General features: G+C 38.1%; 1 protein-coding gene across 1 annotated transcript; it reads left to right on the top strand.

Moving 5' to 3' along the window:
* Nucleotides 1–1,718: 1,718 nt before the first annotated feature.
* Nucleotides 1,719–6,340, top strand: galr2b (galanin receptor 2b; the record flags this gene model as incomplete). The annotated part of the gene is made up of 2 exons (XM_080043685.1): nucleotides 1,719–2,104; nucleotides 5,575–6,340. 2 exons carry the CDS (start codon nucleotides 1,719–1,721, stop codon nucleotides 6,338–6,340), a joined length of 1,152 nt encoding a protein of 383 aa, XP_079899811.1.
* Between the last annotated feature and the right edge of the window lie 8,582 nt (nucleotides 6,341–14,922).

Genomic DNA, 14,922 nt, shown 5'->3' with positions numbered 1-14,922 from the left:
TGGCATTTTTCAGAACAGACTTGGTAGAGATGGAATATGCTATTTATAAGTGTGTTTTAAATTATGTGTAATCGCTTGAAAATAAAAGTAGTTTTTTCTTTTATTTCCTTAGAATGAGCCTTTTATATCTACATAGGAGCGGGTCACAGAGGCCGCCATTTTGCACTGACATAATTCTACAGTAGCACAGAATGGACATACTTAATGGCCATATGCATTTTTAAGTGGGAGTCCTGGGGAAATGCACCTGTTGGAAGACGAAGAAGAACTACTATAGAATAAATAACTAAATACATCTTCACTTCATCACTTGATATTATGGAAAATCTTGAGTCAGTGGTGGATGATTCCATCTTTAGTAAATAGATCCTTGTCCTTGAAGGCCACTGTAGCTTCTGTTATTATTTTAAAAGTGGTGGTGTTAGCGTTGCATTCTAGAACTTTCACAACTAGATGCTACTAAATATTCCGATATTACACACTGCACCTTTAAATGTAATTGTTCAACATTTTAATTTTTTTAAATTGAACTCCTCTTTGATGGATAAATGGGATGAAACTAAATGTTTGGAAACTGAAAATTGCTCTCTGCTTTGTGTCTCTCCACTGACTCATCAACTTCAACATGAAGAGTCTCTTTTTACGCTCAAGCCTTGATTTGGCATTAGGCCTACTTGCCATTTAGCAAGTATTGTTTGCCAATTTTTCGGATAGGTGCAAAACGTCACAGTCTCAAGTACCACATTGTGATTGGTCAGAAATGGACAGGAGATAAGCCACAGCTCCCTTATGAATAGGTGACGCATTCTGAGACGGAAACACACATCCGGTCCTGAGGGCTCTTCATGTTATCAGATAGTTAACTATGACAGCACTCAGATTGTAAGTGGCTCCGTCCACTTATCCCAAATAAATCTTCATGTTGGAAGCTGACAATTGCTGCAGTGTGTGCCACGATTTAATTAGCAGAAAATCATTAAATATATCCCAGTGACACTTTCATTTGAAATTTCTTTAGCTAATACATCTGAACCTTGCTTTTAATTTAACAGTGAAAACATTCCCTGGACCCAGCTGACAAAACATTGCCAGCCAGTTAAATACGATGTATGATATGACTCGACTGGGGATTCATTGTTGATGTCAAGGCTTTTCAACTTTTTTGTATAATAATTACTAAAGTTGCGAAGACTATCTGGTCGTGAAACCTCCTCTGAGAGAGTGCCTTTATCATGGTATCTTTACTGGCCACCAGTGCATATGCCCTGTATATGGAACAGCGAGTAATATTGAATTGGGAAATGCATTTAGCCTACACAACCTTATTCCCAGTTGATGTGATTGAAGATTTCCACCCAGGAGACTTGGTAAAACAGTCAAATGCTTAAAGGTGGAGTCAGCGATTCTGGAGACAGTTGATGACATTTTCTCTTTTGGCTAAATCAGTGAAAATGTCCTCACGATCCATTCGTTACCTGTCCGAACTGTATTTGCACTGAAAAAAAAATCCAGTTTTAATACACAGCCTTGTCTCTGTAAATGGACATGTTGCCAACTACGGTGGACTAGGCCCCCCTTTGTTTACATACCCTTTGTTGACATAGGCTACCAATCCAGAATCACTGACTCTACCTTTTTTATGTTACGTGATGTATAATCCTGCTTTGTCACATGCTGCATCATGTCTCTTCTCTTATTTTCAGTATTTTTCGGTAAAAATGTCGGACTTTGAGGATTTCAGTAAGCCTGGGGGGCAGCTGCAGGCGGCCAACGTGTCCAATGAGAGCTACCAGCTGAACGCCACCAGTGTGATTGTGTCTGTGGTCTTCTCCCTCATCTTCCTGCTGGGGACCATCGGTAACAGCCTGGTGCTAGCCGTGCTGCTACGTAGCGGCCAGGTGGGCTACAACACCACCAACCTGTTCATCCTCAACCTGAGCGTGGCCGACTTCTTCTTCATCATCTTCTGCGTGCCGTTCCAGGCCACCATCTACTCCCTGGAGGGCTGGGTGTTCGGCTCCTTCATGTGCAAAGTGGTTCACTTCTTCATCAACCTCACCATGTACGCCAGCAGCTTCACGCTCGCTGCCGTCTCAGTCGACCGGTATGATTGACTGATTGAGATTCATTTAATTTTTTTATTATTTTTTATTTTTGGGTAATGCATAAAAGGTATGCCCAGTGCAAAAGGGCTATAACAAAGACACCATTATTAAAACAAACAAGAGAGCTCTCGTGGTGTTGTGGTTGGAGCGCTCCCCAATAGAGGCTCAGTCCTCTAGAAGTAGAAGACCATGAATTTGAATCCAGCCCACGTCGTTCTCTGCATGTCATTCCCCGCTCTGCCCCATTTAACCTCCGTCTCTCCAAAACTATCCAATAAAGCATCAAATGCCCAGATGACGATGATGATAATGAAAGATTTTAAAACAAACTAAAACAAACAAACAACAAACAAACAGACAATTTTTTTAATACCAACACCAACAAAATAAACCATCCTGACGTTTCTTCCAGGCTTTTGAAACAAAAAAAGGCCAACTTATAAGCACTGAAAATAAACAACCATTCCATCCTGTCATCATCATTGCTCCAAAATATTTCATGTAAAAAAAGTAAATCTCAGCTCATCATAGAAGGGATGATATAAAAAGAAAATAAGATTCATTCTCCACTTCGCCTAAATCACTAAGTTCACTAATTGCTCCTCCAGTAGGATTTTTTTTTATTATATCTGCTAACTTCAAGGGCCAAAGGAAGGATTCCTGTTCTGGTTTGTCCAGCAATTATCCCAGAAAATATATAGAAAAGAGCAAATATTCAATTTTGCACAAAAAACACTTCATCATGGCTATTAGCTAAACATTTTCATACAGTATATATATTTCCACCTACCAGGTCTTTGGGTGACGTTTGAAACAACCATTTACAATTTTCAAGTGACCTGAAAATAATGATCATAAACAGATGAGAGAAAGGGGGGTGTTTGTTGGAGTTGTTATTGCTGCTTTTCAAATTGAGGCCACATTTCCTCTGCTGGCCTACAGCTACAGTAATGGCTAGTTCCATTATGCATCTAAATAAAACGTTGTTTTGCCGTTAACTTATTAATTGTTTTAAGGGTTAAGGTTAGGCTTAAGCTGCTTCAAATGTCACAACGTCACAAGCTTTCAAAGCCGAAAAAAATATGAAATCATTAAGGAAGGCTGTAGGAAAGCTTATTATTCCAGTGTACACTTATGCTTTTTAATTCTTGTATTTAATACTTTATCATGAAGTTTCACGCCAAGTTGTATCTAAAGAGAAACAAAAACAACTCTGGGAACATCTAGAACAGCAAGCAAACATCAATGGAATCAGTCCAATACCCCGTTAGATCTCCCAGACACGCTGAATCTATAATTTAATGTTGAAAGAGAATACCAAGGCTGAAAATGATATCCCTCAAAATTAGAGTTCAAAGCCATCATAGTAGTTGTTAGGCGACATTGTGTGCTCAGTCAATAATACAAAGTTGGTGCACACAATCCCTCTGCGGCGCATACCCTCCGCTGCACACACTGGCATTGTTGGCACTTCAGGGGATTCAATGGATTTTTTTCTCCTCTGTCTGGAGAGAAACATCTGAGATCGGAGGTTAAATAATTTCCTTAGTTTTTTCTCTCCTTTCCCGTGTAACAAGTTAAAGAAGAACGTAAAAAAGGTCTAAACAGTTTAGACTTCAGGTCAGGTATCACCAGCACACATTCACACAGTCTTTGAATAGAAAGTATTTGTTGCTGCAGTGTGCTATATACCCGCAAGCAGTATTCAGACGCTTACTGTGACTGTGTTCCAAAGAGACATATACAATGTGAGAATGATTTATCAACAACAACACAACCCATTGTTCGTACTGCTTTTAATCAGGAGATTGATTTTCATTTGCAGTTTAGAGAAACAAATGCTGAAGCAGTGTCTGGCTTGAGCACGTACATTGTGATTTCCTTCATTTCCACTTTGTAATTGTTTTTCCGGTTTCAGCAGAATAACCTTTTACCCATAATCATCTTGTCAGACATTAGCAGAGTGTCCATGCATTATCACATCCTTCCTTTGAAAAAATGAGTTTCAACCAAGCGTAATATTAATAGTCTCAGTAATGGCAGTTTTAAGCCACTGTGCCCCCTTCATGTGTAACAAGTAGGTTCAAGTTAATCTGCTTTGTCCCTTTCACGTTGAACATAAGTGTTTGTGGCCCCAATTTCAGTAAATGAAGGTAAAAGGGCTAGAGAGGCTGTTTTCTTTGCTTCTCAACGACAAAGGGACCTGCAAAGGCTGAGGGAGAGGGAAATGGATTTGCAGCTTTACCAAGAATCCCAGCCCTTGGCTAAAAGAAGACCTAATAATACCTCAAGTGCACCACATCCCTCAGAGTAACATAAGCTTTATGAGGCAATATCATAGGTGCACTAGCTAACTCCTTGGGTGTGTGAGAGAAGTGAACATTATTTTAGATATTCTCATAACTGAATAAACCCCTACCTCACCGGAAAATTGGATACTTGGGACACTGTTTGATGCTATGGTTAACAAGCTTAGCTTCAATACTTAGACTTATATGTAGAGAAAAACTAACTGCAGGCCCCTGCAAATGTAAACAAATCCCCTTTCCCTGAAACTGCATATAGTGCCCCTTTGAATATGGCTAGTGCATCTGTACATGTTCAAAGACGAACAAACCAGGTAATGACGAGGCATTAACTTCAGCAGTAATAAGAGAGTAGCAGTGTGATGTAAGATTAAGGAGCCATAAAAACACAGCGGAAGGCACAGTTCTGTGCTGGTTTGGTTTACCAAGCAGTGGAGGCAAGATCAGATCCTATTGAAAATCCTACAATATAACCACGGGATATTACAGCCACTTTTGACATATTTCCCGGAGGTGTTTTACTCTGTAGTGTGAATGATCATCATCCAACACCAATGCCTCAGTGTGAGCCACGACGATTGTAAAAGTTTGTGTGGAAGGAAGCGGCGTCCTTGGAGAATATTCCCTTATAATTAAAACTGTTGGTGAGGTTACCGTCAATCGTTTATCATTTCCTCTTCACTCAAACAGTGTTTTTACCGGTAAATACCAGTATGCCTGTAGGGAGGACAGGGTTTAGAAATGTATTGTGACTTTTAAAAGTGTCCCCAATAATATACTGCAAGATGAAGTAAAACAAAACAAACATATCCAATACAATCAATGTTTCCCCTGGAATATAGCTAATAGGTGACACAAAATTAATGAATTTTCATTTCAGGCTTTGAAGTAAATACATGTGGGTGAGCCTCTCTCCCTCCGCCACTGCTACAGTCAAAAATGTTGCACGCTTGGACTATTACAGACTATGACAATTTTTGATCTGAAGCTTTCACTTGGCTTTAATGATGGAAGTTGCAGAATTCTACTCTTTTTTTTAGTCAATAATGAGCATAGCGTAGGAATCCTGGCACAGCATGTTCCCTAATTATAATGTTCATGTTGTTTGGAATTAATGGCAGTAATTTAGGCTAAATATATTTCTCTCTCCTCCCCTCCTGTAGATATCTGGCCATTCGTTACCCGCTGCGCTCCAGAGAACTACGGACCCCTTGTAACGCGGTGGTGGCCATGGTGATCATATGGGGCCTTTCGCTGGTCTTTGCCGGCCCTTACCTCAGCTACTACGACCTGATCGACTATGCCAACAGCACGGTGTGTATCCCCGGCTGGGAGGAGCGCGACCGCAAAGTGCTGGACACGTGCACCTTCCTGTTCGGCTACGTCATCCCCGTCCTGATAGTGAGTCTGTCCTACACGCGCACCATCAAGTACCTGTGGACGGCCGTGGACCCCCTGGACGGCATGTCCGAGTCCAAGCGGGCTAAACGCAAGGTCACCAAAATGATCATCATAGTCACCGTGCTCTTCTGCATATGCTGGCTGCCCTACCATGTTGTGATCCTGTGCTACCTGTACGGAGACTTCCCCTTCAATGAGACCACATACGCCTTCAGGATTCTCTCCCACTGCATGGCCTACGCAAACTCCTGCGTCAACCCCATAGTGTACGCGCTAGTGTCCAAGCACTTTCGCAAAGGCTTCAAGAAAGTGTTCAGCTGCCTGCTCAGTCAAAAGCGCAGGAATAAAGTCCACGTGGTGCTGGTAGCCAACACGGTGCCCGGGTTTGAAGCGGGCTCCACCGAGGTGACGCATATGAACGAAGAGAACGTTCGACAGAATGAGTGTGAAATGATCAATAGGCCCACGGCACATCAGCCAAGAGAAGCTACGGTGACACTGAATTTGCCTTTTCACCGGCACACTTGACGAGTGATTCTGCTTGGCGGACAGGGCTCAGTACAGATTGCCTTATGTGAAAGACAGTGCAGCAACAACAAAAAAATCGCAAACACAAGTATGCAGATGAGAGGGTGTAAACAGTCCACAACAAAATGTTGTTTGACATTTTATTTCAAATACTACATTTTATGTCAAATATTACATTTTATGTCAAATACTACTTTCCATAATGGTCCAATGTTCCACTCAGTCAGATTTTCTTTTTCAAAGTGTTTTTCAATGTTTCCACCATTTGCCTTAACCATGGCTTGCACTTTGTTCAGTGTTTGAGAGTCTGCGTTATTCTAGCACTTTTTCACAGCAGCACAGAATGTGTTTCATAATGTAACGTCATGGTTCACCCTTTCCCCAATGGGCCAAAAGACGCTCAAAGGTTGGGAACTGCGTGGGGGGATTTCATGGAAGTCGGCACCATTTGTTCTTTGTTTGAATTCAAACTTGTTTATTTATGAAGGTCATACAGTCAGAAAAGATGAACAAGGTGCCTTCTCCTGGTGCCAGCTCCATCCTGTGCAAGTCATCACAGACACTACAGTATATTCCAAAACCATTTTGTTGCCACTTAAAATCTCTTATGTGGTCTTTTCCTAAACTCAACTGCCATTGTAAAAGTCTTATTAATCCATTTGGACTATTGTTGGCAGTGCTAGTCTGTTATTGAGTGTGTAGCTATTCTAACAGCCGGGGCGATATTTGGTCTGTTTATATCTTGCATGCAGATGCTGTCTTGTCAAGATTAGGGCGCTGTATTGGCAAGAATCTGGGGATACGACACGTATCCCGATACAGGGGTAACTATACGATATGTGGCGATATATCACAATCTACAAGCAAGGCGATATTTTGCGGTTTTTCAATGATCAATAGTCTATTTTTAGGAAAAAACTCTCATAGTGTACTCTACACTTAATGTTATATGCATGAACAAATACTGTTTATTTGTAATGCAATCAGACTCAGAACAGTTGGACCTGCGTTCGTATTTCACAGTTATAGATTCAACTTTATTTATTAATAAATCATCCTAGTACTACTTCTTGAGCAGTTTAAACAGAGCAATTACCATCTTCCTAAATCAGTGAAAATTTCAAACTTGTATGTATGGAAGCCTAAGTTAAACATTCAGAAATTAAATTTGTAAACAGTGTAATAAATATATTACATTTTCCCTGCAATATCCAACATAACACTATTTTTGTACAATCTGAACAAAGGAATTACCTGTCTGTATATGAAAAAAATAATATAAAGATAGATAAAGATTCCATATCATATTTTGCTAATTATGTATTGATGCAGTATCGTGATATTTACATGTATTGATATTTTCTAACACCCCTAGTCAAGGTATTACGGATATTAAACGTCAATTTAATACCAGCATTTGTTATCTCACAAATCGGATTGGAATACGTAGCTCAAGAATCAGGTTTTAAAAGGTTTATTGTTAAGGTGTTAAAGGGAAGTGTATTAGTGTTTGGTAATGATTAAAAACCATTCATAGTATAATGCTTGAGTGTTTTTGGACCTTGCTAAGAACATTGTCTTGCTTTTCTTGTATTTTGCAATGATTCTATTCATGGCATGTTTCCCTTTGCTGTAAAATATTATATATTTAAATGTACATGTTTACGAGTGCACTTACGCTTTTAAGATTTGTGTATTTTGAAAAAGGTGTGATTTCTTGTGTATTTATAATAATTCTAAAAGCTCTGACATTATGAGCACTGTTTACATGGTTGGGTGAGTTTCTTTCTCCAATCCAATCTTTATCCATCCGTTTCGCTGTACGCTTGTGTCCTACCTCAACGCTGTAAAAGGAACAATCTTCTTGACTCTTGACCATGTTATGTTCACTTCAGATTGTGTGAGATGTAATTTTCTACCCTGAAAGACTTATTTCCACAAGAAACATTTTCCTCAGTCCAATTGCTCTTCAGTGTGATTTTCTCCCCCCTTTGCACACTGCCGCATATATACTTAAATGTCAATTTGTTTGTTTTGTTCCATCATGTGGAGTCATCAAATGTAAAAGCCTGTAGATATTTACAAATATGAATATATATTTAAAATTGATATTTATCAAACATGTTTTAGAACACAATGTTATACATACTTATAATGACCAAATAAGATATTTTCTGCTGTTGAGTCCTGATGTTATTCAATTCAAAATGTGCATACATGTGACAAATTAAAAAAGAAATACAATAAGCAATATTATTTGAAATCATTTTTGAATCAACTTTGGCTCATGCATCAAAAACATGTCAAAAGAAATGAATGTGTCTTTGAACACTCACACCTCAAAGCTGAGGTTCACTGAGTTTGTTACCTTCTAGTAGTTATTATGCACCAAAAATCTGGAACAAACTCCCAGAGAACTTGAGGTCTGCTGCAACTCTCAGTTCTTTTAAATCGTGTCTGAAGACTTTTTTGTTTCCATTTTAACCTGCAATTTTTATTTGATTTGCTTCTTTTATTCGCTTTTAAATGTTTTATAATATGTTTTATGTATTCTAATCTTGCCCCTGTAAAGCACTTTGAGTGGCCTTGTGTCTGCATTGTGCTATATAAATAAACTTGCCTTGCCTAGTATTTTCAAGCTATAGCTCCAGTCTCCATAGTGTTGGTGGTATGGGCCCCACAGAGGACACAACCTGAGATGGCCTTGGTAAGATAAGAGGTGAGTCTTTATTGTCATTCATCTGAAAAAGAGGTCCAACAATGTGCTGCAATATCAAGGACAAGTCCTGTTTTTATAATGAGGGATGATGGAGGTGGCTCTTGTCTGGCTCTCGCGCTCAGGCACATAGGTCCAGCAGCCCTGCGTGGGTTCACTCTCGCTATACAATATTCACTTAATGGGACAATTATCTCAAATTGAATGTTACAGTGTAGCACAAAGGCTGTGTGAAGATAAAAACAATGGCTTATCACATCTATCTATCTATCTATCTATCTATCTATCTATCTATCTATCTATCTATCTATCTATCTATCTATCTATCTATCTATCTATCTATCTATCTATCTATCTATCTATCTATCTATCTATCTATCTATCTATCTATCTATCTATCTATCTATCTATCTATCTATCTATCTATCTATCTATCTATCTATCTATCATCGCAGGTCATTGCAACTAAAAGAATGCATGTATAATGTATAATGACTAAATTAAGATCTGGTTGTCATAAAAGAAGTGCACCAGAGGTAATCATGTTCAAAACTTTCAATCAAGTGGTTCTTTTGGAGTGGATCTCTTTCCTCACAGCAGGGCAAAACTAAGTTGGAATATAATCAATAACCTGTGACTTTGGCCTGTCAATAACAAATGGCTAATATTCATCCCACATACTGTATGTACATCTTTGGTCCAAACATGTGCTGGGTGAGGGTGCATGGTGAATACTGCTCGGCACATCAACAGGACCTTGTCTACAGCCAGCATTGTAGGAAGAAGTCCAACAACCCACTATCACCACAGCAACAAGCTGGTGTGCCTGCTGCCGTCTGGCATTCGCTAACGCAGCATCTGCTCTCGCGTCACCAAACTCATGGCTGAGCTCCCATCTCATCACTATATCACTTTATACAGTCTACAAATGTCTCATATTATATTTGTCGACCACAGTATTCTATTCTATTATATAAGATTGTATGTTATTATTATGTTTCATTATGTACCGCATGTTTCCTATATTCTAACTTTTCACTACTAGCATGATTGTCGTGTGTCTCTTTTCCACTTGCATGCTTTTCTTTATACATTGTATTATTCATGTTGAAGAGAGCCTGAGAAAGTAAACAATAATTGTATTATTATTATTATTTATTATTTTATTATTATATAAATTGTGCATCCGACAAATACAAATAACTTTCAACCTGGGGTGTTAAAAATCAAAACCTTCTAGTTAACTGCTCAAGATACCAGGTGTGGATCAAGGTTAGAAAAACATCCTACCTGCAAGGTGTCTTATGGGAAATGAGATTTCTATGTTTAGATTCAATTGCTTGATTTTAATACCCAATGCGAATCTCTGCAATAACATTCCAATTAGCAGTGTTGGAGATTTGATTAAACAGAGTGAACCTATCACAGCCCATCATGGACAAGGAAAAAACAATATTCTAAGCTCATTAGGACAATGGGTGATACATCGGATGAAGAAATTCAAAAAAATATCACCTCTCTTCAAGGTGCAATTGGATATGGAAGTGACAGGTTTAAAGGTCAGTAGCCAGTAGTATAATTGGTGCATGGATGTTCTTTCTAGGTTTTGATTTTACGAGTAACTTTTAAAATTCCTCTGATGATCATAAATTACATGCAAAAAAGACCATCGGTGCCAACAATGCTTTTTTTTACTAGTTTTTCATAATGCCTTTGTCAAGGGTAAGCTCACCCAGGAACAACAGCTGGCATAGTAAGAGGGTGCAAGAATGAACTCAAACTGAAAGTACCAAGCACACAGTGAGGATCAATACCCAACATTTGCTGTGTGCGCTTCATCGTTTTCTGATGACACAGGCGTTTAATTATCAGAGTAAAAAAAAACAATCCAATTTGGGATTTTTGCCATTGTTCATTGAGTTTTGATTACATTTTTTAAATGTGGATTTTATTGATTTGTAAACATTCATTCAAGAACATAATAATACACCATAAAACACAACACATATATATTTCACTTGGAAAGAGAAAAGAGTGTGTGCTGGAGGTGTCAGAAACCCGTGCGGGGCTTAGATGGATTTTCCAGGTCACTAAAACTCAATTATGGTAACACTTAGAATATAAAATAATAACAGGCTACAACTTAATTGGATAAAAATAATGACAATAAAATAAAATAGACAATAGACTTACTAGTGAAATGTATTGTTTTTTCAAAAGCAGAAAAAAAGAATAAAACCTGTTACATCATTTCTATAATTGCCATTGACTAGGCTTATTATCCACTGAACACTTTTTCTTTTAGTTTCTTTCTGTATGTAGGGAGGATGAGCTGCCTACCAGGTGTTCCATTATAAAACACCTCTGTATTTTATGAAGGGCTCTGTGTTGTTTAAATGCAATTGGACTGTATTGTCAGGGTAACGTAAATCACAATAATTTTTTCCCATCCTCACATCTATACATGTAGCTTTAATGGTTGGATTTAATGGTGAGTTTTTCCTTGAAATGTATTGCAGTGCACTGAGTAAAAAAGAGGCAGAGTGGTCGGGCAACACTTTCTACATAACAGAAGGTTTGCTAGGAAACCGCTCTGACCTTACTGGAAAGCTCTTTCATGGGAGGTCATTGGACTTGCCTCTGTTATGTTGCATGAAACAAGTTCATCCCTTGAACACCAACATGTGGCCCTCTCTGGATTGAGGTTACAAACTCATGCCCCCTTTGACTCCAATGAAGAGAAGATTGAAAACGAGTGGCGTTCGCAGGCATGTCAGCGTGGTGCAGAGAAATATAATCAGCAAACATATCACGACACAGCAACTCACTGTGTCTGTGATTGCATCAAGCTGTTACACACAAATACTGCAGTAAACACTTCAGTAAATAGATTTTAATTGGGTTTGAAAAACAGTCTAATGAATGGTTATTACTTTGATTTAACTCCATGAAACAGCATGCGTGTCAATGTCACCCAAAGAGGGCCTTCTTTATTTTCTAACCCGCGATGGCTCATCAATCACTAGGCCAATAGGAGCCTGTGGCTTGAAAACACAACAACAAACCTGGCAGCAGCAGCAATTACTGCCGAAAATTGATAACAGTTATTTATTCCATATCGGTATGTAAACAGCTAGACATAGAGAGAGCAATATTTATAGAGCTTCATTCCTCTAATCTGCTCAGTGAAACTCTACCTTTCATCAGGGCTGTGACAATAATCGCAAAACCGTGTGTGGCGTCATAATGAGATCACCCATTTTCTTCTTGTAAGTTACAGGAGTGCATAGATGTTTATATGAAATGTAAACCTGTATATTTTTTTTAATCTGATCTTTAGGTGGAGAAGATATTAATAAATAAATATTGTTGGTAAACACATTTATGTTGGGTGATATGCGTATACCATCACAGCCCTACCCTTCATATCCAGAGGAAAGACGAATTCTATTTCTGGTATGCGTTTGTTCCACAATTGATTTTCTGTAAATCATCCAATATGCTTGTTGTCAAACAGTTTGGGTAAAAGGATATGTAAGATGAACACAATTTACTGAAAATTACCAGTAACCTAAGTGTGCCCTCTTCAGCCTGAGACATAACACTGCAGTTTTTCCTCAAAATAATACAGATCTTTTGAACATCACAAACCCTGTGAATTATGATCTATACACAACAAATAAATTCTACTAAATAACAAAGACTGCCCTATGTGAAATGAGTTCCTGGGTAAAGATTAACGTTGGGCCAATTACACTCAGAACTCAAGCGCTGGTTTATTGCATGTATTTATTGTCCAGTTACCTTTCAGTGGTAACAAACGCTAGTAAGTGAACAGAAACAGGTCCAGGGTACTGAATGTGCTGACTCAGACCGGGCTCCTTGATGATGACAGTTTTATATGTACATATTTACATAGACAAAGTGGAATAGTGACAAACATTAAACAGGAAGGACTTGGCAAGAAAAAAAAAAAAGTATAAACAAAAAATATAAATCAAGTCCCTGCTATTTACTTCCCCACTCCTGTCTGAAAGTCAAGCTGCAGACACCATTAGCACAGTGATAAAGGCACTCTGATGTTTATTATATACATTTGATTGATCTTAAATAAGGGAAGCTTACTTCTGGGGCTTTCACAGTAAGAATTACAACATATATAGATACTCGATAAACAATGAAAAATCAAGATAACACATTATGTATTTAACTTGATCGTGTACTCAAAAACATAATTTAACAAAAGGACAACTGGTGGCATATTCACTAAATATATTAAATTGATTTAAGTTAGTCATCTAAAAAAAAAGGCAGCATCAAAAAACAATATCTCGAAAAAAAGGAGATATTCTTTACGCTGGGTTTTCCAAGCGCCGACTCATACCATAACAGCACTCTGGTTTCAAGGTCCGCTTTTCTTTCAGCCCATTGCTCCATAACAGAAAAGGCTTTTATCATAGCACATTCCTCAGTATAGATTCCAGCACAATGTTGAGGCAACAGAAAAAAACAAGAGCCTTGAATCTTAATGACATGTCGCATCCCTAGCTGAATGTGCCATGATTTCTTTTCATTTTCACATTGTTCTATTCCAGTGCAAAAGTAATCAGTTACATTGTCAAATAGAGGGGAAAGGTGATAGAAGCTGGCTGAGAATTTTTTGTTTTGTTTGTGCAGTTTTAGCAAGAATAATAAGCCCTAACCGCCCTGCAGGCTTTTCTTGAGGAACTCCATCTGAATGCCTGTGATTGCCATGCAAGAGCTTCAAGGTTTGAACATAAAAAGAACACTATAAGAAGGACACTGTTAATAATAAGTGCTGCCACAAGATGAAGCCTAATGTAAATGTCAAGGAATATTTAAGAGCGTTCATACAGTTACCTACCTACCATGTACTATTTTTTTCTCTTTGGTGTAACGTGATCTAGCCAAAGTAGATCATTTTGCACTATAAAATTCACTAGGTGTAGCTGTGATTAGCTAGAAGGCTACAGACTATAGAGATCAGCTCCTTCTTTAGCTGATCGACACATTAGGCGATGATTAAAAGTCTAAGATGGTAAGTCTGAAGAAAATGAACGTATGTATTTTAGCCCTCATCAGCTCCCATGGACTGTAAAATAGTAGAGCACTTATAGTAGGTTTTGAAATATGCCTTGATGTGATGTTAATTGCACATATAAGCATATATTTTACGTAGTAATCCGATGACATTCACTGGGCCTTCTCATTCATATGCTGCTGTGATATGACCTGACAGACAGGTTGAAGGGCCTCTCTGTATTGCATTAGCATGAACTGGAGGGTGCAAGCTATAGAAAAACATTAACCTCTAACACTGAATAATTTACTTGAATATAGAAAGTGAACCCAGGCAAAGCCTCATTCAGTGTTAAACTGGATATGAATACAAGAAAATTGGCGAACTGGCCTTACAAAGAGTGATTTTTTTCCAAATTTTCATTGGCATTGATTAATATAAAAAAGGGGTAAATTACAGATTATTTTCAAACAGGTTTTTTAATAGACTGAATTTATGAGTAGCCTTTAATTATTTTGAAAATGTTTCCACTTTGATTATTTACGCAGTTAATGAATATAGATATCCATTCTAGTTTTTTAAATTAGGGCGGCATATTTATAAACCAACTTGCATAGCTATTTACCTTGCAATTTTTTTAATTTTTTCTTTTTAGTATTATTGCATCTACGGTTAGATTCCAAGGCAATTGTCTTTTAAAACGTCAATTGGTTTTGGTCAAAACAATGCAACAGAATATGCAGAATTGCAACCCAATAAAACAGCCCTAAAATAAATAATAACTTGAGAAATATATTAGTTCCAATTTACGTTCAGTTTTAAGGC

Source organism: Ammodytes marinus, assembly GCF_949987685.1.
Source record: "Ammodytes marinus genome assembly, chromosome: 16".
Taxonomy (NCBI): domain Eukaryota; kingdom Metazoa; phylum Chordata; class Actinopteri; order Uranoscopiformes; family Ammodytidae; genus Ammodytes; species Ammodytes marinus.
Note: the sequence above shows the minus strand (reverse complement) of the source record. Positions and strands in the feature narration are given on the sequence as shown.